Consider the following 27,402-nt stretch of genomic DNA (forward strand, 5'->3'; position numbering starts at 1 on the left):
TTTCATACATATGCCATATGTTTATAATTGAGGGCTAGCTAAGTTAGAGTGCAAGTAGGTTATGAGTATACTTTGTTGCCCAAATTTGTATGATATCTCTATGGGCCCAACCCGAACTGAAAAACAAGCTTTTGATATAACTTTTCATACATATCGTATGTAGTCCATATGTTTATAACTGAAGGCTAGTTAAGTTAAGAGTGCAAGTAGTTTATGAGTATATTATGTCCAAGCCCAAACTTGTATAATACCTCTATTAGGCCAATCCAAACTTAAAAGAACCCAACCCAATCCAAATTTGGAGCACCGTGGGTTACCTGGACGGTTGGAAGATTATCATTTGGAAAATACACATCCATTCTGATCTTCTTTCCAAAACCTAATCCTCCTCCCATCTTCAAAGGTGTCAATGGCTGCACTCTGCTTTTAAATTCTTTCCGATTCCTCATCCAATTACCCATAAAAAAGATAAGCTTGAAAGTCGACACCCTAATTGTTTTTGCTCATTGAATTTAGACTATTTTTCTTCTTAGCAGTTTAATTCTCAGTTGATTAGAGCAAATATTTCGACTTTGATTTGTTAATTATCTAATTATTAGGGATTTATTTTGGATTTTGTTTGTATGATCCTAAGCTCATCAAGTTGACAAATTGACGCTTGTCAACCTGACCTCTCTCTACTACTTAATCTCTTTCATTCATATAGAACGTTAGATGCGTTTTGAGCCACTGCAGTACTTTCACATTTAAGGGCATGAGTCCTACAAAAATATTAGACTTGGAGATGATGATTACTTACATCAGTGATTCATTGAATTAGATATTTGAATCTAATGCACAACGAAATATATATGGTTTTATTTCATATTAGACCCTTAAATATTTTGAAAGTAGTCCCTCAAATCATCGAAATGTCTATAAATACCCAAATTCCTATATCTTGCAACTGCTACTCTTGAAATAAATGTCTAGTTAAAAAACATTTCTTTATTTTGATTATTGTAAATTTTCATGTTATAACTTATAGCATATGCTCTATCTGTTGGGTCTTCAAAAAGATTTAACAAAGGATCAGTTCACATAGAATCTAATTACCTTGCATGGTAACGTTTCCCTGAAAAATTTTAGGCTAATAATAGGATAGGAGAAAATGATAGGTATAACTGAGATTAAACGAAAACAACGAATTGATCGCACTAGCAGAATATAGTTAAAATTAAGAAAAAATAATCACAGTGCAATTCAATTCAATCAGAAACCAAATCCAAACGGGTTAATTCACGAAACGACCTGTTGGGGTTCAGAAGAATGCTTGGGTTTCCATGGGAAGCTTAGGGTTTTGCGAGGCTGAGGCCGAACATAATCCTCCCCCAGTGCAACTTCTTTCCCAATCGCACAATGAATTGAGAGTAGAATCGAAACTAAAAATATCGACTTGAGCTCCATTTTTTTTTTTAATTTCCACAACCTTTTTCAATTTTCGGTTCAGATCTTTATACTGAGCTGAACTCAGGCAGCGGAGAATTTGTGAGTTCGTAAAGCATCTTGAATATTACGAGAATGCCCCGCGAGTTATGTCCCAGTTCGAGAAAAGTGAGGGGTGTTTTGGGAAGAAAGCGAGAGAGCGCGAGAAGGCATTGCACGCCGAAGGTGTGAGCGGCCCAAGCCGATAAGATCTACGGTTGCGGGAAGCGCCGGGTGTTGAGTCACTTCGCACACTACAAAGGCCATCCCTTTTCTTTTCCTCTTTTTCTTTTTTTTTCCCTCTTTTTTTTTTGCGAGAAGCAATCTTATATGATTTACAGTTAAAGTAGGCTAGCGACATCTTTCAAATGCTTATTGGTTATAGTAGGCAGGTCTATTTCTATATCAAGCGTTCAGAGGAGGCTATTTTGATACGGGTTCCATTTGGATATTCCTTTGTAAACCGCGTGATTGCTATAGTAACACAAAGTCAATGGTCCAGCTATACCTGACAACTATGGTAACTCCACACTAAGAAGAAGTATTTTTGCTGTGAATTAACTAGGAGCTGCTACTTCAGCTACAGTTTCTGCCACATCAATCCCTATTTTTAATTTAAGTTAATTATAAAAATCTAATTTTGATTAAAAAGAAAATAATATATGAAGATAAGAGCAAGAATAGAGGCGCTATGATCTTATAATGTAGTTTGAAGAGTACTGAGAAAGAAAATAGTAGAAAACTAAAAAAAATAAAATAAAAAAGCAAATATGAGAGTTCTAGTTTTTGTACCACTTAGTTCTAGTCTGAAACATAGAATAATTTGAGAGACTAGAACTCTCTCTTTTCTATACAACTAATATGACAATGGTGGGACAATTTTGTACAGTTATCCCAGTTTTATTATTTTTTTCCGGTTCTAGTCAACTAACGTTATATAAATTTATCTTAGTTCTAGTTCTAGTTGAATAACATCATAAAATTTTATCCATATATTATCCTAAAATTTTATCCTTATATTATCCTAGTTATGGTTTTTAGTTCTACTTGACTAACCTCCTCTATCTTGCATGTTAGAATGTTTATTGCTAGGGGATCTTCTTCTCCAAGAACAGCGTCCAAGTGATCAAAGCATTTGATCAAAGTTCTTACTGAAAACCCAATTTAAAGTCTACAGACAGTAAGCTGTATCTAGGTTGAATTTGGATAAAAGAGTTATCTATTACCGGCCTACTTAAAAATACTGATACAAGATAGGCATGAAGCATCTCACTATTTCCAATTTGTATATTTAACTAATATGCACGAAACTAATGAAGCATCTCGTTATTTCCAATTTGAGCTTCGTCTTTTGCTGACACTCATCACAACCAAAAGAACATGCTGTTATATACAAATTTATCGTGCTCTCTCTCTCTCTCTCTTCTATGCTACATGGATTCTCTTACTAATTCATAATACAGAGTAAAAAAAAAGGACCTTAGACATTGATATAAAGAAACATAACAGAATTAACCATTTTCCTGTATTTATAGAAAATTTTATGTCCCTACATAATACCATACTAGATGTTAAGTTAGGATAATTAACATTTCGCTACTTTGTCAAGAAGAGGAATTAAAGAAAGAAACATATAGTTACCGAGAACTCATCATATCAAACCAATCCTAATGAACTTCTAGCTAAACCAACCAATCTAAATCCAGTACCAATTGCTAGTCAACATTCTATTGCTTCAAAGAAACACAGATATCTATATTTGCTCATAATCACACTCTATGAAAAAATGTATGTACTACTGGCAAAATAGAGAAGTATCAGGATTGCCATGTTAGTATTCTGTCATTCTGAATACATGCCAATACTGAATATATGCTACATGAACTGCTCAAATGCACTTACAACTATATTACTGCAGCGATGAGTCAGGAGATTGGTGGTTGTCGATTCTGATGAATTCAAGCATTCGCTTGGCCATCTCCCTTCCTGTTTCTCCCCATTCTTCTCTATCTTGCGACAACACCTTACCAGCTTCTGCGCAAATTGCTGACAGCTTAAACAACTCCCTGTTATCTTCACAGGTTTGAATCTGATACATCACAGCCAAGCAACACTCTCCATCCCCTGTCCCTTCCTTCATCATTTTCATTATGTTTTCAACCGCTCCTACTCGGACCAACACATTCCTCGCTTCTTTTATCCAGGCCAGTTTTGACATCAGCACCATTGCAAAACCCCCTAAACGCATTGCCTCCATGCTCGATGTATCAACCATCAGCTTCAGCAATTCATGAACAGCTCCTGAAGTCATTGCCAGCCTCATAAGATTTTCACCAAAATTAATTGTTAGGTTGCATAACGTCATCCCTGCATATCTACGCCCAATATAATCTCCTTTACATTTACAGAAATAGCTAACAAGGGCTGAAATCACATTGATGCCAGACCCAATTACTTCCTTGTTTCTTTCTTCTAATGCAAGGTTGTGGATAACAAGGGCAGCAATGTCACGGGTTTCAGTGTCGCTGTTCTTGAGGATGGAAACTAAACGTGAGATTACACCAGACTCGACAATAGTAATTCTATTGGAGGGTTCTTCGGATAAAATGGCAAAGGCGATGGCAGTTTGGGTGATAAGAACCTCAGGGTGACGAGGGTGAAGCTTTGGGAGAAGGTATCTGAGGATATCGTGTGTGCAGAGAGCAATACATACGTGTCTGTGCTGGCGCGCATAGCTACTGATCATGATCAGGGCTTGTAATCTTACTTCAATGTTCTCGTTTTTTAGCTCCATCATGACCACTTCCTTTATAGGATCAACATCAATGGTTTCGGTTGTAGAAATAGAGTCAGGAACTGCAGTCTTACTCCTGTTGATGGCTTCCATTGCTTCGGAGAAATATGAAGGAGGCCTTCTGTTGTAGGTGATTCTTGGTGAAGTTTTCTTGACATCTGGCTCCCTAATGATCTTCTTGAACTCTCTGAGAGGACTGACGTTGGTTTCATCACCTTTGGAGGAGGATGAAGAGGGAGAAAGTTGGTTTCTTGAATTCAAGAAATATCCACCATTGTCATCTTCAGAAACCTTCGTAAACCCTGACTGAAAATTGTCATAGAAGGCCAAGAATCCTTCAGTGCAACGGCAGGCCTCTTCTAGAGAAATGGGGCGAGGGCGAGGATGGCCGATGAGATCACACCATTCGAGGATCTTGGATTTGAGCTCCTCATTAGTTGTCAGATCAAAAGGAGACGAAGGAATGTAGTTGAATTCTCTGAAGGCTTCGATGAACACACGCTCGAGTGTCGAGCCATTCGGGAGTGTGATGGGATCGTACAATAAAGAACCTGTGATGGGGCATTGGAACTCTGAGGGAGGTCCTTGAAAGTCTTGTTGTGTTCTTAATGCCAGAGGAGGGAGACAAAGGGTGCTGAAGGGAGAGGAGGATGTTAGTCTAAGTGTGTAGACCCGAAGCTGCAATCAAAAAGACGAAGAAAACAGTCAGAAGACTGTGCAGTCGACCGCAGTGACAGATCCGGTCGACCGCGTGCACTGCAGGAAACCAAGTAGAAACTTTCCCTCTGGCCGGTCGACCGGCGTGGCCGCTGCGGGCGACCGAGATCGTGCACAAGACCCTGTAGGATTTCGTCGTTCTGACCGGTCGACCGACTTTGGTAAAGCGGTCGACCGCGGCGCAGATTCGCTGTTTCCTATTTTATTTAGGAATCATGTTTGGCTGGGGTTTGTTATAAATACCCAAACGTTTTTAGGGTTTGTAAGACATCAAAAAGAGAGCTTTTTGACTGCAAAGAGAGAGAGAATCTCAGAGAGATTAACCCCTTGTTTGAGAGCTTGTATTTTCTTCTTCAATTAATAAAAAGATTGTGTGGTGTGGCTCCCGAGGACGTAAGCACGTTGCCGAACCTCGTTAAATCCGTGTGTTCATCTCACTTACTGTTTTTTGCAAGTTAGATCTTTATTTGTGGTTTTATTCCTACTTTCCTACTTTCAACACAAGGTCCGGAAAGGCAAGGGTTCGATTGATTGTTTCGAATACCCAAAAACTGGTATCAGAGCTTCGTTCAGCAATTTGTGTGAAAGCCATGGCAGAGGAAAGCAAATCAAAGATTGAGAAGTTCGATGGATCGGATTTCGCCTACTGGAAGTCGCAGATGGAGGACTATCTGTACCAGAAGGACTTGTATCGCCCGCTTCTGGGCAAGGAAAAGGGAAAGAAGACGACGGAGTCAGATGGTGATTGGGAGGTACTGGATAGGAAGCTTATCTCCGTGGACATCACGTTTGATGACGAAGTGCAAGCCCTATTGATTCTATCGCAGTTGCCGGATAGTTGGGCAGGTTGTGTGACAGCAATCAACAATTTGGCGGGGAAAGAGAAGTTGAAGCTGAATGAGGTTGTTAGCATGATTCTATCCGAGGAGGTTAGAAGGAAATCGTCCGAATCAGAAGGTTCAGGTTCAGCCCTAAGTTTCGAGCAGAGAGGCAGAAGCCAGAAGAAAGGGAACCAGAACAGGAATCGGTCGAAATCAGTGAAGAAGAGGCCGAACTCGAAGGTTAGGTCTATCAAAGGGAAGTGTTGGAACTGCGGCCAGGAGGGCCATATGTCTTCAGTCTGTAAAGCACCAAAGAAGGATGCGGGTGAGCAGGAGGCTCATATCGTGCAGGATGCCTTGATCCTTGCTATGGATAGCGATTCTGATTCTTGGGTCATCGACTCAGGAGCCTCTTTCCACGCCACTGCTAATAGGAGACTACTTCAGAACTATGTAGCAGGGGACTTTGGTAAAGTATACTTGGGGGACAATGAACCTTGCAATATTGTTAGAAAGGGCGACGTTCAGATACAGATAAAGGGCTCTAAGTGGAATTTGAAGAACGTGAGACACGTGCCGAAGCTGAAGAGAAATCTTGTTTCGGTGGGACAACTTGGAGCAGAAGGCTACGTTTCGACTTTCACCGGGGATTCGTGGAGAATTTCTAACGGTACGATGGTTGTTGCCCGAGGCAATAAAACGGGAACTCTCTACCTCACTTCACATGCGAGTGACACCCTCGCAATTACAGCTGGCAATGAGAGTACAGATCTGTGGCACAATAGGTTGGGGCACATGAGCGAGAAGGGGATGAAAATTCTACATTCACAAGGAAAGCTAACCGGGATCGACACCGTGAAAGTCGGGGTTTGTGAAGACTGCATCTTTGGGAAGCAGAAGAGGGTTAGTTTCCAGAAGGGTGGAAGGCCACCTAAGGCTCAGAAGCTAGAGTTGATTCATTCGACGATCACTCGAGGAAGGTGTGGGTTTACTTCATGAAGCACAAGTCAGAGGTGTTCGAGATCTTCAAGAAGTGGAAGGCCATGGTTGAGAACGAGACAGATCTGAAGGTGAAGTGCTTGAGATCAGATAATGGTGGAGAATACGAGCTAGAGGAGTTCAAGAGGTTCTGTGCTACGAATGAGATTCGCTTAGAGAGGACTACTCCAGGGACGCCGCATCAGAACGGTATTGCAGAGAGGATGAACAGGACCTTGACAGAGCGTGCGCGGAGCATGCGATTACATGCAGGTCTGCCTAAGACATTTTGGGCGGATGCGGTGCATACGGCAGCATACCTTATTAATCACGGGCCATCAGTTCCATTAGATTTTGGGATTCCAGAGGAGGTTTGGAGTGGAAAGAAGATAAATCTCTCACACTTGCGAGTATTTGGTTGCGTGGCTTATGTTCATATTAGTGACCATGTCAGGGACAAGCTAGAAGCTAAGTCACAGAAGTGCACATTCATTAGATACGGCATTGATGAGTTTGGGTATCGCCTTTGGGATGAGAAGAACAGGAAGATCATCAGGAGCCGGGATGTGATATTCAATGAGGAGGTGATGTACAAGGACAGGGACAATGCCAAGGATAGCCAAAGCAGTGGGAGCAGCACTACGGATACAGGTGGATCCGAGTACATGGATTTGGAGGAACTTCCAGATGGGGGCGACGATGTCAGTTCTGACCGTAGAACGGAGGAGACTACAGGTGCAGAAGCTACTACCCAGGGCGTGGAGCCTAGGAGGTCATCTAGGGTATCCAAACCAAATCCCAAATACCTCTCGTCACTTGATTATCTACTCTTAACAGATAGCGGAGAGCCGGAGTGTTATGAAGAGACAGTGCAAGTAGTGAATCTCAGCAGTGAGAGCATGCGATGCAGGAGGAGATGGATTCTCTACTCACTAATGAGACATGAGAGTTAGCCCAGCTACCTGCACAGAAGAAAGCCTTGCACAATAAATGGGTCTACCGGGTCAAGCAGGAGAGTGATGGAAGCAAGAGATTCAAGGCCAGATTAGTAGTGAAAGGGTTTCAACAGCGGGAAGGAGTGGATTACACGGAGATATTTTCACCTGTTGTGAAACTCACAACCATCAGAGTGGTGTTGAGTTTGGTAGCTGCAGAAGACCTCTTCCTTGAGCAGTTAGATGTGAAGATTGTCTTTCTTCATGGTGACTTGGATGAAAAAATCTACATGAAGCAACCTGTTAGCTTCATTGAAGAAGGAAATGAAGAGATGATGTGCAAGCTCAAGAAGAGCTTATATGGTTTGAAACAGGCTCCGAGACAGTGGTATAAGAAGTTTGATAACTTCATGCAAAACAATGGCTACAGAAGATGCAATTCGGATCATTGCTGTTATTTCAAAAAGTTCGAGTCCAGCTTCATTATTTTGTTATTATATGTTGATGACATGTTGGTAGCAGGACCGTATTTAGAAGAGATAAACAGTTTGAAGAGACAGCTAGCAAAGGAATTTGCAATGAAGGATCTGGGTGCAGCGAAGCAGATTCTAGGGATGCGAATCAGTAGGGATGAAGCTGAAGGGACATTGAGATTAAGCCAAGCTGAATACATTGAGAATGTACTTCAGAGGTTTAACATGCAGAATGCTAAAGTTGTTAGCACACCCCTTGGAAGTCAGTTCAAGCTATCTGAGGAGCAATCGCCTAAGACAGATGCAGATAGAGAACATATGAACAGACAACAGAGTGCCATATTCTTCGGCCATTGGGAGTCTTATGTACGCGATGGTTTGCACGAGGCCGGACATCGCCCATGCAGTGGGAGTTGTGAGCAGATTTGCAAGCAATCCAGGAAAGCAGCATTGGGAGGCCGTGAAGTGGATAATGCGGTACTTGAGGGGGACAACAAACAAACCACTATGTTTCAGGAGGAGACTTCGTCGGTGATCATGATACGAGGCGAAGCACCACGGGGTATGTTTATACCTTAGCGTCGACAGTAGTGAGCTGGGTCTCACGTCTGCAGAAGATTGTGACTTTGTCTACAACCGAGGCTGAGTATGTCGCGATGACTGAAGCAAGCAAGGAGATGATCTGGTTGAACAGGTGCTTGGAAGAGTTGGATCTGAAGCAAGGGAGAGGAGTTCTTTATTGTGATAGCCAGAGCGCTATACATCTTACCAAGAATCCAGTATATCATGCCGCACATCGACGTCAAATACCATTTTATACGCTCGCTGATCGAGGACGGAAAGTTGCATTTAATGAAGATCATTTTATACGCTCGCTGATCGAGGACGGAAAGTTGCATTTAATGAAGATTTTGGGGAGTCAAAATCCGACGGACATGTTGACTTGACGAAGGCAGTCACCATTGAGAAACTGGAGTTGTGCGCAACTTCAGTTGGCCTTCATGAGTAGAAGAAGAAGGTGGAGTCACACTACGAGGATCGGCGCGATCGCCGGGATTTTTTTGTTGATTGAAGGAAGAACTTTTTCGGGGAAAAAGATACATGCGAAGAAGGGGAGAGTTCGGGTGAGCTCGTTGATGACGCTTTGGTCTCCAAGTGGGAGATTGTTAGTCTAAGTGTGTAGATCCGAAACTACAATCGAAAAGACGAAGAAAACAGTCAGAAGACTGTGCGGTCGACCGCAGTGGCAGATCCGGTCGAGAGATTGTTAGTCTAAGTGTGTAGACCCAAAGCTGCAATCGAAAAGACGAAGAAAACAGTCAGAAGACTGTGCGGTCGACCGCAGTGGCAGAGCCGGTCGACCGCGTGCACTGCAGGAGACTGAGAAGAAGTTTTCGCTCTGGCCGGTCGACCGGCGTGGTCGCTGCGGTCGACCGAGATCGTGCACAAGACCCTGTAGGATTTCGTCGTTCTGACCGGTCGACCGACTTTGGTAAAGCTAAAGCGGTCGACCGCGACACAGATTCTCTGTTTCCTATTTTATTTAGGAATCCTGTTTGGCTGGGGTTTGTTATAAATACCCAAACGTTTTTAGGGTTTGTAAGACATCAAAAAGAGAGCTTTTTGACTGCAAAGAGAGAGAATCTCAGAGAGATTAACCCCTTGTTTGAGAGCTTGTATTTTCTTCTTCAATTAATAAAAAGATTGTTGCCGAACCTCGTTAAATCCGTGTGTTCATCTCCCTTACTGTTTTTTGCAAGTTAGATCTTTATTTGTGGTTTTATTCCTACTTTCCTACTTTCAACACAAGGTCCGGAAGGGCAAGGGTTCGATTGATTGTTTCGAATACCCAACAGAGGAGATGAACTTTGATACACCATGGTTGAAGCTTTGCATCATGCTTGATTTTGGTCCAGCGACAGAGACTTTATCTACTTTCTCTGGGTTAGGAGGAGCCTTGAAGAAGGAAAACTTGAAAGTTGGCTTCCGTCCTCTTGCCATTTTTGAGTGAGAGCGAAAGAAGAGAGGAGAGAAGAGAAGAGAAGGATTAGCTACCGAAATCTTGACAGAACTTTCAAAACGTTGCCAGAACTGAATACTGAATAGTGAACTAATCATATTTTTTGCCAGTTATTAGTGTCCTTCCTATGTGTAACCGGATTTCTCTGAGTTATAAGATAACTTTGGGTTCAAATGATTAAAATAACAGGGGGGGGGATTAATTTAGGGCCTATAAACACTGAATATAAGACCAATTTCCAGGTTCAGCTGAATGAATAGAAGATAAACCATTTTAATTGACAGTTACAACCTGCATAAGTGCTACAAGATTTTTATTAATGATAAGATAACCAGTTAACTTAGTGTCCAAATGATTAAAATACAATGTAGATATTAATTGAGGCCTAGAAACACCGAGTAGATGACATTTCCAGGCTCAGATTGGATTGAGGAGCTATCCTCTTCTCTTTACAAATTTCTGATTTAACAGAAACTTGCAACACCAGAAGGCTATTGATCAATACAAGATCTTCAAATTAGCTCTATTTAGTATTAGAACTCTAAACTATGAATTTTTCATAAAGTAAAAAAACCCCACATTTTTTTCTTTTCTTTGGTGGGGGTGGGGTGGGGTGGGGTTGGGGGGGTTGGGCGGGTAAGTCCGGGGTGTAGGGGATTGGAGGGTGTTCAATTTCTAAGAAAAAGAGAGCCAAGAAACTCTCTGTAGGTAGACGACATGTCATAATTTATAAGATAATTGTAAGAACAGTGATGGGTGGTTACAGGTACAAGGCCCAGGAACTAGAGAAGTGTATGCATTTTTCCATAAGCAGTTATAAAATGCATAGGACACTCAAGAGTTAAAAGAGGTTCTCAGAAGGCTTTACCATGAGATACAGAGGTGAGAGTTCAAATTACCCTTACAAAGCATATCGTAGATGGAGAGGTTCACATAGATGGCAGGCCCTTCAGTCTTTTATCACCTTAATTGCATCGACAACCTTTTCCATCTTCATCCCACGACTTCCATTGTCAGTCTATTGATCAATATCTTGTGTTATAAGTTCTGCTTGAGCAATACAATATTTTTTATCAGTAATAAGATAACCAGTTAACTTTGTGTCTGCGTGATTAAAATACAAAGTAGAATTGTAGAAACTAATTTAGAGCCAGAAATTCTAATCAGACCACTTACGTCCTGGCTCATCTTTTGAATGGAGGAGTTATCCTCTCATCTCCACAAAAATCTCTGATACAATGTGAACTTATAACACAAGATATTGATCAATAGAAGATCGTCAGATCATCTCTAATTTGATCTTAGAACTCTAGATTCTTAATATTCTGAAAACCCTAAATTTATTATTTTAGAACAAAAAAATAATGTGTATATCTGAACTATTAATATTTTAGGATATAGCGACAGATTGAGGATGATTATGGGGTCTTATATTGAAAAAGTAAACATAAATTATCATCTCTCTTTTCTGTGAAATAATTAAATAAATTGGAAACTCATCAAGAACCATGTTACCTGCAGAATTTAACTTATCAAGTTGTTGACTACCACTATATCCAGCAGTGAAGTTAGAATTCAGGAACTTTTGAAATTCGGTGCTCAAACTATTGCTCGATTTTTTTCTTAGTAAATTAGTATTGTGTTTGTGCATGCATGCATCTATGTAGGTATGAATGTGTGTATGCATGTATGTTGTAAGTGTCTATGTATGATTGTATCATCCGTATAAGTTGATGTCAAGAGACACTAAGATAATGCAAAAATTTTAAATTATTTGTTGTATAACAGGCATTGGATATGTCGTTATTCTGAAGACTTTCCCCTCACTCTCTTCAGTGCCAGATAAAGGTGCTAGCTAGTATAAATAAATACAGTTATCTGAGAACTCTGCAGCTCAAAGCTGACTAAAGTAATATTAAAACTAAGAAAACAAATCTAAATGCAACCTACCAGTAAATATTCAAAAATAACTCCTCACCAAACTATCACCTCAAATTCTTCTGTCACTCTACAGCTACATGTGAAAATTTTCAACCGATTCATTCATCTATCAATTCTTGAACCTCATATGCAACTGTAGCACTTTATAGTAGAAATTAGCTTAGAAACACTGAGGAGAGGACATTTCAAGGTTCAGCTTGAAAATGAGTCCCTATTCTCTTCACAATTCTCTGATATAACAGAAACTTGTAACGCAAAAAGTTATTCATCAATATAAGATAGTTGGCTCTAGTTTTGTATTAGAATTCTAAATTCTTAGTACTCTGAAAACCTTAAACTAGTTATTTTAAATTATACGAGAAGTTGTTTGATACCCTTCTATCCCAAACTTTTTGAAATGAGACACTCAATGGTGTGTAATTGCGAACTAATAACATTCAAGAGTTTACTGTAGGTCTGGGGATAATTTTGGGAAGCTTATATAGGAAAATACAATAAAAAAACATTATATCTCCTTTCTATGAGATAATTAAGTAAAATAGAGATGTTATAGAGAACCATTTTATCCCAAAATTTAAGCTATTAGGTTCCCGTCATCTAGCAATATATATCCAGCAAGAAGTTCAATTATAGTTTTTAATATAATAGGAACTCTGGAAATTGGTGCTTCAGCTGTGAATTAGTAATGTAAACCAATCCAATATACATCCACATAATTTAATGTCAAAGAGACTAATATCCGGCAAAATATTTTTTGTGTTAACAGGGCATAAGGTGTGGTTAGGCCAAAGAGTTTTCCTTTACTTCCTTCAAATGCCAAATAAATGCGCAAATATGAACAAATTTACTCGTACCACTGGCAGGCAAATATAAACGCAGAACCACTTGCTAGTAAATATCATTCTAATGCTTAAAAGAAACACAGATATCAGATAACAGGATTGCCTATCATCGTGTATACATGCCAATACTTAATAATACTTGTCCAAAGAAGAATTATAAAAGGAAAAAAAACAACATTCTAATGCTTAGAAGAAACACAAGACTTCAAGTATCAGGATTGCCATGTCTACCGTTCTGAATACACGCCAAATATTGATACAAAGATTAGGCAAATTCAGGAAAGTGAACTGCTCGAATGCATGTACAGTTTAGTGCTGCTGAGATGACTTTGCAGACTTCTAATCGCCAATTCGATGAACTCAAGCATTCTCCTGGCCTTTTCCCTCCCCATTTCCCCCCATTCTTTATTTTGTAACAACACCTCTTCAGCTTCTGCGCTAACAGCTAACGTCTTAAACAACTCGTTGTTACCTTTACAGGTTTGAATCTGATACATCAAAGATAAGCAATGCTCTTCATCACCTGTTCCTTCTCTCGTCATATTGATCAGTGTCACCACAGCTCCAGCACCCATCAGTGCCCGCTTCCCTTCCTCTAATTCAGCCAATTCCATCAGCACCATCATTGATGGAAATGCAATGTTCAACCTATTTGCTGATAAATGTAGCAGCTTCAGTGGGGTATCCACACTCTTTAAAATCATCAAAATGTTCGCAGGACAATCAACACATAGGTTCCATATATTTTTTCTAATATCTGAACACTGATCATTCACTGATGAAAAATAATCCAAAAGCCGCAAAAGTTCTCTCCCCATGACTGCCTTATTGACATCTTCTCGTGACAAAGCCTCAAGCACGTTAGCAGCGAGGTTGCGGGCCTCAGCCACTGGACTTTGCTCAAGGATATTAACTAGTTGTTTGAGAATATAATCAAAGTGGGTCAGTTTTTCTCTGTTTGACTTTTCACTGGCCAGAAGAGAAATGAATAAGAGAACACTGTTGACCTCGGCGTGAGTAAATTTGCCAAGCATGGGGACAATAGTTTTTATCATTTCTCTGCATAAAGAGAACATTTCTTTATGTAGTGAAAAGATCCTAAAAGCTATTGTCCCTATGCTTGGCAAATTTACTCACGTCGATGTCAACAGTGTTCTCTTATTCATTTCTCTTCTGGCCAGTGAAAAGTCAAACATAGAAAAACTGGGTCACTTTGATAATATTCTCGAACAACTAGTTAATATCCTTGAGCAAAGTCCAGTGGCCGAGGCCCGCAACCTCGTTGCTAACGTGCTTGAGGCTTTGTCACGAGAAGATGTCAATAAAGCAGTCATGGGGAGAGAACTTTTGCGGCTTTTGGATTATTTTTCATCAGTGAATGATCAGCGTTCAGATATTGGAAAAACTATATGGAACCTACGTGTTGATTTACCTGCGAACATTTTGATGATTTTAAAGAGTGGATGCCCCATTGAAGCTGCTACATTTATCAGCAAATAGGTCGCGGAACATTGCATTTCCATCAATAATGGTGCTGATGGAATGGGCATACTTTTGTAGGGTGACAAGTGCACTCTCCGGTACTGAGCTGTCACTGTCTTCTAGATTCTTTATTATATCTTCTTTTGGATTTGAATTCATGCTTAAAAACCAATTTTAAGTTTATTAACATTAAGCAATATTCAGGTTGAATCTGTGGATGAAATACTTACCTATTACCTAGTAGGAACATAAAGATACTGATAAAAAGAAACACGTGAAGTAATCTGTCAACGAACAGGAATCTGTATATTAACCTATGTGTTCAAAACTATTTGATTTCAGTAATGAAGTGGCCTAAGTCTAATTTTCTTTTTACAAAAAGAATCATCTAATTAATTCCCATTTCTGTTCCCTCATCTCACATTTCTTTGAATCAAAAGTAGAATATGTGAACATGTATACAAATTTGTTGCTGCTCCTCCCTCTTCCATGCTGCATAGATCCTCTTCCTATCCAATACAAGGATTTTTTTAGGCAAAAAAAAAAAAAGAAAAAGAAAAAATTACCAGAAAATTTTAAAGGAAAGATGATAAACCAATATATTATGTCCCTAGATAACAGGATAATAGATGTCAAGTTAGTATGATTGACTATTCATTATTTGTCCACATTCAAGAAGTGAACCAAAAGAAAGAAGCATATGTAAAAGAACTCAAATCTTCAAACTAATCCTAAACTTCTAACTAAGCCACCCAATCTAACTAGAGAACAAACGGCCAGTACAAACATTCTAAAGCTTTAAATGAAGCATTTACCTATAGTTCTCCAAGCTCAATGCTAATTACCGATACAATGTATATGTAAAAGAACTGCTTACCACTGCAAAGAAGAAGAATCAGGAACTGCAGTCTTTCTCCTAATGAGGGCTTCCGTTGCTTCGGAGAAATAAGAAGGAGGCCTTCTGTTGTAGGTGATTCTTGGTAAAGTTTTCTTGACATCTGGCTCCCTAATGATCTGCTTGAACTTTCTGAGAGAACTGACGTTGGTTTCTTCACCTTTGGAAGAGAATGAAGAGGGAGAAAGTTGGTTTCTTGAATTCAAGAAATATCCACCATTGTCATCTTCAGAAACCTTCGTAAACCCTTAGTGAAAATTGTCATAGAAGGCCAAGAATCCTTTAATGCAATCACAGGCTTCTTCTACAGAGATGGGGCGAGGGCAAGGATGGCCGTGAGATCACACCATTCGAGGATCTTGGATTTGAGCTCCTCCTTAGTTGTCAGATAAAAAGGAGACGAAGGAATGTAGTTGAACTCTCTGAAGGCTTCGATGAAAACACGCTCGAGTGTCAAGTCATTTGGGAGTGTGATGGGATCATACAATAAGGGACCTGTACTCGGGCATTGGAACTCTGAGGGAGGTCCTTGAAAGGCTTGTTGTGTTCTTGATGCCAGAGGAGGGAGACAAAGGGTGCTGAAGGGCGAGGAGGAGATGAACTTTGATACACCATGGTTGAAGCTTTGCATCATGCTTGATTTTGGTCCAGCAACAGAGACTTTCTCTACTTTCTCCAGGCTAGGAGGAGTCTTGAAGAAGGAAAAGATGAAATTTGGCTTCCATCCACTTGCCATTTTTGAGTGAGAGAGAAAGAAGAGAGGAGAAAAGAGAAGAGAGGAGAGGAGGATTAGCAAAGCTTCATTACCCCAACTCCTATATCTTGCAACTGCTACTCTTGAAATAAATGTCTAGTTAAAAAACATTTCTTTATTTTGATTATTGTAAATTTTCATGTTATAACTTAGAGCATATGCTCTATCTGTTGGGTCTTCAAAAAGATTTAACAAAGGATCAGTTCACATAGAATCTAATTACCTTGCATGGTAACGTTCCCCTGAAAATTTATAGGCTAATAATAGGAAAGGAGAAAATGATAGGTATAACTGAGATTAAACAAAAACAACGAATTGATCGCACCAGCAGAATATAGTTAAAATTAAGCAAAAATAATCACAGCGCAATTCAATTCAATCAGAAACCAAATCCAAACGGGTTAATTCACGAAACGACCTGTTGGGGTTCAGAAGAATGCTTGGGTTTCAATGGGAAGCTTAGGGTTTTGCGAGGCTGAGGCCGAACATAATCCTCCCCCAGTGCAACTTCTTTCCCAATCGCACAATGAATTGAGAGTAGAATCGAAACTAAAAATATCGACATGAGCTCCATTTTTTTTTAAATTTCCACAACTTTTTGCAATTTTCGGTTCAGATCTTTATACTGAGCTGAACTCAGGCAGCGGAGAATTTGTGAGTTCATAAAGCATCTTGAATATTACGAGAATGCCCCGCGAGTTTTGTCCCAGTTCGAGAAAAGTGAGGGGTGTTTTGGGAAGAAAGCGAGAGAGCGCGAGAAGGCATTGCACGCCGAAGGTGTGAGCGGCCCAAGCCGACAAGATCTACGGTTGCGGGAAGCGCCGGGTGTTGAGTCACTTCGCACACTACAAAGGCCATCCCTTTTATTTTCCTCTTTTTCTTTTTTTTCCTTTTTTTTTTTTTTTGCGAGAAGCAATCTTATATGATTTACCGTTAAAGTAGGCTAGCGACATCTTTCAAATGCTTATTGGTTAAAGTACGCAGGTCTATTTCTATATCAAGCGTTCAGATGAGGCTATTTTGATATGGGTTCTGTTTGGATATTCCTTTGTAAACCGCGTAATTGCTTAGTAACACGAAGTCAATGGTCCAGCTATACTTGACAGCTATGGCAACTCCACACCAAGAAGAAGTACTTTTGCTGGGAATTAACTAGGAGCTGCTAATTCAGCTACAGTTTCTGCCACATCAATCCATATTTTTAATTTAAGTTAATTATACAAATCTAATTTTGATTAAAAATAAAATAATATATGAAGATAAGAGCAAGAATAGAGGCGCTATGATCTTATAATGTAGTTTGAAGAGTATGGAGAAGGAAAATAGTAGAAAACTAAAAAAAATAAAATAAAAAAGCAAATATGAGAGTTATAGTTTTTGTACCACTTAGCTCTAGTCTGAAACATAGAATAATTTGAGAGACTAGAACTCTCTCTTTTATATACAACTAATATGACAATGGTGGGACAATTTTGTACAGTTATCCCAGTTTTATTATTTTTTTTCCGGTTCTAGTCAACTAACGTTATATAAATTTATCTTAGTTCTAGTTCTAGTTGAATAACATCATAAAATTTTATCCATATATCATCCTAAAATTTTATCCATATATTATCCTAGTTATGGTTTTTAGTTCTACTTGACTAGCCCCCTCTATCTTGCACGTTTGAATGATTATTACTAGGGGGTCTTCTTCTCCAAGAACAGTGTCCAAGTGATCAAAGCATTTGATCAAAGTTCTTACTGAAAACCCAATTTAAAGCCTACAGACAGTAAGCTGTATCTAGGTTGAATTTGGATAAAAGAGTTATCTATTACCGGCCTACTTAAAAATACTGATACAAGATAGGCATGAAGCATCTCACTATTTCCAATTTGTATATTTAACTAATATGCACGAAACTATGATACAAGATAGGCATGAAGCATCTCACTATTTCCAATTTGTATATTTAACTAATATGCACGAAACTATTTGATTTCAGTAATGAAGCATCTCGTTATTTCCAATTTGAGCTTCGTCTTTTGCTGACACTCGTCACAACCAAAAGAACATGCTGTTATATACAAATTTATCGTGCTCTCTCTCTCTCTCTCTCTCTCTTCTATGCTACATGGATTCTCTTACTAATTCATAATACAGAGTTTAAAAAAAAGGACCTTAGACATTGATATAAAGAAACATAACAGAATTAACCATTTTCCTGTATTTATTGAAAATTTTATGTCCCTACATAATACCATACTAGATGTTAAGTTAGGATAATTAACACTTCGCTACTTTGTCAAGAAGAGGAATTAAAGAAAGAAACATATAGTTACCGAGAACTCATCATATCAAACCAATCCTAATGAACTTCTAGCTAACCCAACCAATCTAAATCCAGTACCAATTGCTAGTCAACATTCTATTGCTTCAAAGAAACACAGATATCTATATTTGCTCATAATCACACACTATGAAAAAATGTATGTACTACTGGCAAAATAGAGAAGTATCAGGATTGCCATGTTAGTATTCTGTCATTCTGAATACATGCCAATACTGAATATATGCTACATGAACTGCTCAAATGCACTAACAACTATATTACTGCAGCGACGAGTCAGGAGATTGGTGGTTGTCGATTCTGATGAATTCAAGCATTCGCTTGGCCATCTCCCTTCCCGTTTCTCCCCATTCTTCTTTATCTTGCGACAACACCTTACCAGCTCCTGCGCAAATTGCTGACAGCTTAAACAACTCCCTGTTATCTTCACAGGTTTGAATCTGATACATCACAGCCAAGCAACACTCTCCATCTCCTGTCCCTTCCTTCATCATTTTCATTATGTTTTCAACCGCTCCTACTCGGACCAACACATCCCTCGCTTCTTTTATCCAGGCCAGTTTTGACATCAGCACCATTGCAAAACCCCCTAAACGCATTGCCTCCATGCTCGATTTATCAACCATCAGCTTCAGCAATTCATGAACAGCTCCTGAAGTCATTGCCAGCCTCATAAGATTATCACCAAAATTAATTGTTAGGTTGCATAACGTCATCCCTGCATATCTACGCCCAATATAATCTCCTTTACATTTACAGAAATAGCTAACAAGGGCTGAAATCACATTGATGCTAGACCCAATTACTTCCTTGTTTCTTTCTTCTAATGCGAGGTTGTGGATAACAAGGGCAGCAATGTCACGGGTTTCAGTGTCGCTGTTCTTGAGGATGGAAACTAAACGTGAGATTACACCAGACTCGACAATAGTAATTCTATTGGAGGGTTCTTCGGACAAAATGGCAAAGGCGATGGCAGTTTGGGTGATAAGAACCTCAGGGTGACGAGAGTGAAGCTTTGGGAGAAGGTATCTGAGGATATCGTGTGTGCAGAGAGCAATACATATGTGTCTGTGCTGGCGCGCATAGCTACTGATTGTGATCAGGGCTTGTAATCTTACTTCAACGTTCTCATTTTTTAGCTCCATCATGACCACTTCCTTTATAGGATCAACATCAATGGTTTCGGTTGTAGAAATAGAGTCAGGAACTGCAGTCTTACTCCTGTTGATGGCTTCCATTGCTTCAATGGTTTCGGTTGTAGAAATAGAGTCAGGAACTGCAGTCTTACTCCTGTTGATGGCTTCCATTGCTTCTGAGAAATACGAAGGAGGCCTTCTGTTGTAGGTGATTCTTGGTGAAGTTTTCTTGACATCTGGCTCCCTAATGATCTTCTTGAACTCTCTGAGAGGACTGACGTTGGTTTCATCACCTTTGGAAGAGGATGAAGAGGGAGAAAGTTGGTTTCTTGAATTCAAGAAATATCTACCATTGTCATCTTCAGAAACCTTTGTAAACCCTGACTGAAAATTGTCATAGAAGGCCAAGAATCCTTCAGTGCAACGGCAGGCCTCTTCTAGAGAGATGGGGCGAGGGCGAGGATGGCCGATGAGATCACACCATTCGAGGATCTTGGATTTGAGCTCCTCATTAGTTGTCAGATCAAAAGGAGACGAAGGAATGTAGTTGAATTCTCTGAAGGCTTCGATGAACACACGCTCGAGTGTCGAGCCATTCGGGTGTGTGATTGGGTCGTACAATAAGGAACCTGTGATCGGGCATTGGAACTCTGAGGGAGGTCCATGAAAGTCTTGTTGTGTTCTTGATGCCAGAGGAGGTAGACAAAGGGTGCTGAAGGGAGAGGAGGAGATGAACTTCGATACACCATGGTTGAAGCTCTGCATCATGCTTGATTTTGGTCCAGAGACAGAGACTTTCTCTACTTTCTCTGGGTTAGGAGGAGCCTTGAAGAAAGAAAACTTGAAAGTTGGCTTCCGTCCTCTTGCCATTTTTGAGTGAGAGCGAAAGAAGAGAGGAGAGAAGAGAAGAGAAGGATTAGCTACGGAAATCTTGACAGAACTTTCAAAACGTTGCCAGAACTGAATACTGAATAGTGAACTAATCATATTTTTTGGCAGTTAGTGTCCTTCCTATGTGTAACCGGATTTCTCTGAGTTATAAGATAACTTTGGGTTCAAATGATTAAAATAACAGGGGGGGGGATTAATTTAGGGCCTATAAACACTGAATATAAGACCAATTTCCAGGTTCAGCTGAATGAATAGAAGATAAACCATTTTAATTGACAGTTACAACCTGCATAAGTGCTACAAGATTTTTATTAATGATAAGATAACCAGTTAACTTAGTGTCCAAATGATTAAAATACAATGTAGATATTAAATGAGGCCTAGAAACACCGAGCAGATGACATTTCTAGGCTCAGATTGGATTGAGGACCTATCCTCTTCTCTTCACAAATTTCTGATTTAACAGAAACTTGCAACACAGAAGGCTATTGATCAATACAAGATCTTCAAATTAGCTCTATTTAGTATTAGAACTCTAAACTATGAATTTTTCATACCGTTAAAAACCCCCCACATTTGTTTTTTTTTTCTGGTGCATGTGTGTGCATGTTTTTTTTTCTTTTTTTCTCTTATGGGTTTTTTTGGTGGGGGTGGGGTGGGGTGGGGTTGGGGGGGTTGGGCGGGTAAGTCCGGGGTGTAGGGGATTGGAGGGTGTTCAATTTCTAAGAAAAAGAGAGCCAAGAAACTCTCTGTAGGTAGACGACATGTCATAATTTATAAGAGAATTGTAAGAACAGTGATGGGTGGTTACAGGTACAAGGCCCAGGAACTAGAGAAGTGCATGCATTTTTCCATAAGCAGTAATAAAATGCATAGGACACTCAAGAGTTAAAAGAGGTTCGCAGAAGGCTTTACCATGAGATACAGAGGTGAGAGTTCAAATTACCCTTACAAAGCATATCGTAGATGGAGAGGTTCACATAGATGGCAGGCCCTTCAGTCTTTTATCACCTTAATTGCATCGACAACCCTTTCCATCTTCATCCCATGACTTCCATTGTCAGTCTATTGATCAATATCTTGTGTTATAAGTTCTGCTTGAGCAATACAATATTTTTTATCAGTAATAAGGTAACCAGTTAACTTTGTGTCCGCGTGATTAAAATACAAAGTAGAATTATAGAAACTAATTTAGAGCCAGAAATTCTAATCAGATCACTTACTTCCTGGCTCATCTTTTGAATGGAGGAGTTACCCTCTCATCTCCACAAAAATCTCTGATACAATGTAAACTTACAACACAAGATATTGATCAATAGAAGATCCTCAAATCATCTCTAATTTGATCTTAGAACTCTAGATTCTTAATATTCTGAAAACCCTAAATTTATTATTTTAGAACAAAAAAATAATGTGTATATCTGAACTATTAATATTTTAGGATATAGCGACAGATTGAGGATGGTTTTGGGGTCTTATATTGAAAAAGTAAACATAAATTATCATCTCTCTTTTCTGTGAAATAATTAAATAAATTGGGAACTCATCAAGAACCATTTTACCTGCAGAATTTAACTTATCAGGTTGTTGACTACCACTATATCCAGCAGTGAAGTTAGAATTCAGGAACTTTTGAAATTCAGTGCTCAAACTATTGCCCGGTTTTTTTCTTAGTAAATTAGTATTGTGTTTGTGCATGCATGCATCTATGTAGGTATGAATGTGTGTATGCATATATGTTGTAAGTGTATAAGTATGATTGTATCATCCGCATAAGTTGATGTCAAGAGACACTAATATAATGCAAAATTTTTAATTTATTTGTTGTATAACAGGTGTTGGATATGTCGTTATCCTGAAGACTTTCCCCTCACTCTCTTCAGTGCCTGATAAAGGTGCTAGCTAGTATAAATAAATACAGTTATCTGAGAACTCAGCTCAAAGCTGACTAAAGTAATATTAAAACTAAGCCAACAAATCTAAATGCAACCTACCAGTAAATATTCAAAAATAACTCCTCACCAAACTATCACCTCAAATTCTTCAGTCACTCTACAGCTACATGTGAAATTTTTTAACCGATTCATTCATCTATCAGTTCTTGAACCTCATATGCAACTGTAGCACTTTATAGTAGAAATTAGCTTAGAAACACTGAGTAGAGGACATTTCAAGGTTCAGCTTGAAAATGAGTCCCTATTCTCTTCACAATTCTCTGATATAACAGAAACTTGTAACGCAAAAAGTTCTTCATCAATATAAGATAATTGGCTCTAGTTTTGTATTAGAACTCTAAATTCTTAGAACTCTGAAAACCTTAAACTAGTTATTTTAAATTATACGAGCAGTTGTTTGATACCCCTCTATCCCAAACTTTTTGAAATGAGACACTCAATGGTGTGTAATTGCGAACTAATAACATTCAAGAGTTCTCTATCCCAAACTTTTTGAAATGAGACACTCAATGGTGTGTAATTGCGAACTAATAACATTCAAGAGTTTACTGTAGGTCTGGGGATAATTTTGGGAACTCAATGGTGTGTAATTGCGAACTAATAACATTCAAGAGTTTACTGTAGGTCTGGGGATAATTTTGGGAAACTTATATAGGAAAAACAACATAAAAACACATTATATCTCCTTTCTATGAGATAATTAAGTAAAATAGAGATGTTATAGAGAACCATTTTATCCCAAAATTTAAGCTATTAGGTTGCCGTCATCTAGCAATGTATATCCAGCAAGAAGTTCAATTATAGTTTTTAATATAATAGGAACTCTGGAAATTGGTGCTTCAGCTGTGAATTAGTAATGTAAACCAATCCAATATACATCCACATAATTTAATGTCAAAGAGACACTAATATCCCGCAAAATATTTTTTGTATAACAGGGCATAAGGTGTGGTTAGGCCAAAGAGTTTTCCTTTACTTCCTTCAAATGCCAAATAAATGTGCAAACATGAATAAATATGACTATCCAAGAAACCTGACCCAGTAAATTTCAAGCCAAGCTAACAAATTTACTTGTACCACTGGCAAATACAAACGCAGAACCACTTGCTAGTAAATATCATTCTAATGCTTAAAAGAAACACAGATATCAGATAACAGGATTGCCTATCATCATGTATACATGCCAATACTTAATAATACTTGTCCAAAGAAGAATTATAAAAGGAAAAAACAACAACATTCTAATGCTTAGAAGAAACACAAGACTTCAAGTATCAGGATTGCCATGTACCTACCATTCTGAATACACGCCAAATATTGATACAAAGATTAGGCAAATTCAGGAAAGTGAACTGCTCGAATGCATGTACAGTTTAGTGCTGCTGAGATGACTTTGCAGACTTCTAATCACCAATTCTGATGAACTCAAGCATTCTCCTGGCCTTTTCCCTCCCCATTCCCCCCATTCTTCTTTATTTTGTAACAACACCTCTTCAGCTTCTGCACTAACAGCGAACGTCTTAAACAACTCGTTGTTACCTTTACAGGTTTGAATCTGATACATCAAAGATAAGCAATGCTCTTCATCACCTGTTCCTTCTCTCATCATATTGATCAGTGTCACCACAGCTCCAGCACCCATCAGTGCCCGCTTCCCTTCCTCTAATTCAGCCAATTCCATCAGCACCATCATTGATGGAAATGCAATATTCCAGCGACCTATTTGCTGATAAATGTAGCAGCTTCAATGGGGCATCCACACTCTTTAAAATCATCAAAATGTTCGCATGACAATCAACACATAGGTTCCATATAGTTTTTCCAATATCTGAACACTGATCATTCACTGATGAAAAATAATCCAAAAGCCGCAAAAGTTCTCTCCCCATGACTGCTTTATTGACATCTTCTCGTGATAAAGCCTCAAGCACGTTAGCAGCGAGGTTGCGGGCCTCGGCCACTGGACTTTGCTCAAGGATATTAAGTAGTTATTCGAGAATATTATCAAAGTGGGCTAGTTTTTCTTAATTTGACTTTTCACTGGCCAGAAGAGAAATGAATAAGAGAACACTGTTGACCTCGGCATGAGTAAATTTTCCAAGCATAGGGACAATAGCTTTTATCATTTCTACTCTTTATGCAGAGAAATGATAAAAGCTATTGTCCCCATGCTTGGCAAATTTACTCACGCCGAGGTCAACAGTGTTCTCTTATTCATTTCTTTTCTGGCCAGTGAAAAGTCAAACAGAGAAAAACTGGCCCACTTTGATAATATTCTCGAACAACTAGTTAATATCCTTGAGCAAAGTCCAGTGGCCGAGGCTCGCAACCTCGCTGCTAACGTGCTTGAGGCTTTGTCATGAGAAGATGTCAATAAAGCAGTCATGGGGAGAGAACTTTTGCGGCTTTTGGATTATTTTTCATCAGTGAATGATCAGTGTGTTCAGATATTGGAAAAACTATATGGAACCTATGTGTTGATTGTCCTGCGAACATTTTGATGATTTTAAAGAGTGTGCATGCCCCATTGAAGCTGCTACATTTATCAGCAAATAGGTCGCGGAACATTGCATTTCCATCAATGATGGTGCTGATGGAATGGCATACTTTTGTAGGGTGACAAGTGCACTCGCCTGTACTGAGCTGTCACTGTCTTCTAGATTCTTTATTATATCTTCTTTTGGATTTGAATTCATTCTGAAAAACCAATTTTAAGTTTATTAACATTAAGCAATATTCAGGTTGATTCTGTGGATGAAATACTTACCTAGTAGGAACATAAAGATACTGATAAAAAGAAACACGTGCAGTAATCTGTCAATGAACAGGAATCTGTATATTAACCTATGTGTTCAAAACTATTTGATTTCAGTAATGAAGTGGCCTAAGGCTAATTTTCTTTTTACAAAAAGAATCATCTAATTAATTCCCATTTCTCACATTTCTTTCAATCAAAAGTAGAATATGTGAACATGTATACAAATTTGTTGCTGCTCCTCCCTCTTCCATGCTGCATAGATCCTCTTCCTATCCAGTAACAGGATTTTTTTAGGCAAAAAAAAAAAAAAACCCAGAAAATTTGATATCAGGAAACATGATAAACCAATATATTATGTCCCTAGATAACAGGATAGTAGATGTCAAGTTAGTATGATTGACTATTCATTATTTGTCCACATTCAAGAAGTGAACCAAAAGAAAGATATACTTCGATGGTGCCTCAAGAGCAGTTAATAAGGTAATAACCCCGGGAGGTCATACAGTTTCCTCTAGAGTTGGAGTCGTCTTAATCTTCCCAGGAAAACATGTGATGCCTCGGGCTTATTCATTGACTAGTCCGTGCTCCAATAATGTAGCCGAGTAAACAGGATAGTAGATGTCAAGTTAGTATGATTGACTATTCATTATTTGTCCACATTCAAGAAGTGAACCAAAAGAAAGAAGCATATGTAAAAGAACTCAAATCTTCAAACTAATCCTAAACTTCTAACTAAGCCACCCAATCTAACTAGAGAACAAACGGCCAGTACAAACATTCTAAAGCATTAAATGAAGCATTTACCTATAGTTCTCCAAGCTCAATGCTAATCACCGACACAATGTGTATGTAAAAGAACTGCTTACCACTGCAAAGAAGAAGAATCAGAAACTGCAGTCTTTCTCCTAATGAGGGTTTCCATTGCTTCGGAGAAATACGAAGGAGGCCTTCTGTTGTAGGTGATTCTTGGTAAAGTTTTCTTTACATCTGGCTCCCTAATGATCTGCTTGAACTTTCTGAGAGAACTGACGTTGGTTTCATCACCTTTGGAAGAGAATGAAGAGGGATAAAGTTGGTTTCTTGAATTCAAGAAATATCCACCATTGTCATCTTCAGAAACCTTTGTAAACCATGAGTGAAAATTGTCATAGAAGGCCAATAATCCTTTAATGCAATCACAGGCTTCTTCTACAGAGATGGGGCGAGGGCAAGGATAGACGTTGAGATCACACCATTCGAGGATCTTGGATTTGAGCTCCTCATTAGTTGTCAGATAAAAAGGAGACGAAGGAATGTAGTTGAACTCTCTGAAGGCTTCGATGAAAACACGCTCGAGTGTCGAGCCATTTGGGAGTGTGATGGGATCATACAATAAGGAACCTGTAATCGGGCATTGGAACTCTGAGGGAGGTCCTTGAAAGGCTTGTTATGTTCTTGATGCCAGAGGAGGGAGACAAGGGGTGCTGAAGGGCGAGGAGGAGATGAACTTTGATACACCATGGTTTAAGCTTTGCATCATGCTTGATTTTGGTCCAGCGACAGAGACTTTCTCTACTTTCTCCAGGCTAGGAGGAGTCTAGAAGAAGGAAAAGATGAAATTTGGGTTCCATCCACTTGCCATTTTTGAGTGAGAGAGAAAGAAGAGAGGAGAAAAGAGAAGAGAGGAGAGGATGATTAGCTATGGAAATCTTGACAGAACTTTCAAAACGTTGCCAGAACTGAATACTGAATAGTGAACTAACCATATTTATTGGCAGTTAGAGTCCTTCCCATGTGTAACCAGATTTCTCTCAGTTATAAGATAACTTTGGGTTCAAGTGATTAAAATAACACTATAAGACTACTTTCCAGGTTCAGCTGAATGAATAGAAGATAAACCATTATAATTGACCGTTACAAGTACAACCAGCATAAGTACTACAAGATTTTTATTAATGATAAGATAACCAGTTAACTTAGTGTCCAAATGATTAAAAGACAATGTAGATATTAATCGAGGCCTAGAAACACCGACTAGATGACATTTCCAGGCTCAGATTGGATTAAGGAGCTATCCTCTTTTCTTCACAAATTTCTGATTTAACAGAAACTTGTCACACGGAAGGCTATTGATCAATACAAGATCTTCAAATGAGCTTTATTTAGTATTAGAACTCTAAACTATAAATTGTTTCATACTGTGAAAAAAAAAACCACATTAGTTTTTTCCCCTGGTG

General features: G+C 39.0%; 4 protein-coding genes across 5 annotated transcripts in view; all 4 read right to left on the minus strand.

Moving 5' to 3' along the window:
• Nucleotides 1-1,497, minus strand: part of LOC109833535 (purple acid phosphatase 18-like) — a 4,206-nt gene extending 2,709 nt beyond the window's left edge. Inside the window, exon 1 of the mRNA XM_020401250.1 lies at nucleotides 1,291-1,497. Within this exon, the coding sequence (XP_020256839.1) occupies nucleotides 1,291-1,446 (156 nt within the window). The 5' untranslated portion in view covers nucleotides 1,447-1,497. The remainder of the gene's footprint in view (nucleotides 1-1,290) is intronic.
• On the minus strand, nucleotides 3,242-21,087 carry LOC109833536 (U-box domain-containing protein 40-like). Of its 2 annotated transcripts, none has more exons than XM_020401251.1 (2): nucleotides 19,695-21,087; nucleotides 3,242-4,292 (listed from the first exon to the last, which is right to left on the minus strand). In XM_020401251.1, the coding sequence occupies exons 1-2, from the start codon at nucleotides 20,567-20,569 to the stop codon at nucleotides 3,374-3,376; spliced, it is 1,794 nt and encodes a 597-aa protein (XP_020256840.1). In that variant the 5' UTR covers nucleotides 20,570-21,087; the 3' UTR covers nucleotides 3,242-3,373. The 2 variants fall into 2 exon arrangements, with proteins under 2 accessions (XP_020256840.1, XP_020256841.1); XM_020401252.1 differs by lacking the exon at nucleotides 3,242-4,292 and adding an exon at nucleotides 18,575-19,667 and having other exon boundaries at nucleotides 19,737-21,087.
• Nucleotides 13,014-21,570, minus strand: LOC109833537. Its single transcript, XM_020401253.1, has 3 exons — nucleotides 21,426-21,570; nucleotides 15,345-16,090; nucleotides 13,014-14,627 (listed from the first exon to the last, which is right to left on the minus strand). Exon 3 carries the CDS (start codon nucleotides 14,059-14,061, stop codon nucleotides 13,261-13,263), a length of 801 nt encoding a protein of 266 aa, XP_020256842.1. The 5' UTR covers nucleotides 14,062-14,627; nucleotides 15,345-16,090; nucleotides 21,426-21,570; the 3' UTR covers nucleotides 13,014-13,260.
• Nucleotides 24,586-26,959, minus strand: LOC109834824 (U-box domain-containing protein 40-like). Its single transcript, XM_020402839.1, has 3 exons — nucleotides 26,929-26,959; nucleotides 26,053-26,608; nucleotides 24,586-25,125 (listed from the first exon to the last, which is right to left on the minus strand). Coding segments are annotated over exons 1-3 (588 nt in total). The 3' UTR covers nucleotides 24,586-25,124.

This window comes from Asparagus officinalis, chromosome 3, assembly GCF_001876935.1.
Source record: "Asparagus officinalis chromosome 3, Aspof.V1, whole genome shotgun sequence".
Lineage (NCBI taxonomy): Eukaryota > Viridiplantae > Streptophyta > Magnoliopsida > Asparagales > Asparagaceae > Asparagus > Asparagus officinalis.

Excerpts from the sequence above, each read along its gene's own strand:
- LOC109833537 (XM_020401253.1), bottom strand. The coding sequence starts at position 14,061 with ATGTTCTCTTTATGCAGAGAAATGATAAAAACTATTGTCCCCATGCTT.
- LOC109833536 (XM_020401251.1), bottom strand. The coding sequence starts at position 20,569 with ATGATTAGTTCACTATTCAGTATTCAGTTCTGGCAACGTTTTGAAAGT. Across the intron at positions 4,293-19,694 it reads TCTATTTCTACAACCGAAAC|CATTGATGTTGATCCTATAA; the intron begins CATTGAAGCAAT and ends TACAACCGAAAC.
- LOC109834824 (XM_020402839.1), bottom strand. The coding sequence starts at position 26,959 with ATGGGAAGGACTCTAACTGCCAATAAATATG. Across the intron at positions 26,609-26,928 it reads TCTAACTGCCAATAAATATG|CCTTTCAAGGACCTCCCTCA; the intron begins GTTAGTTCACTA and ends GAACATAACAAG.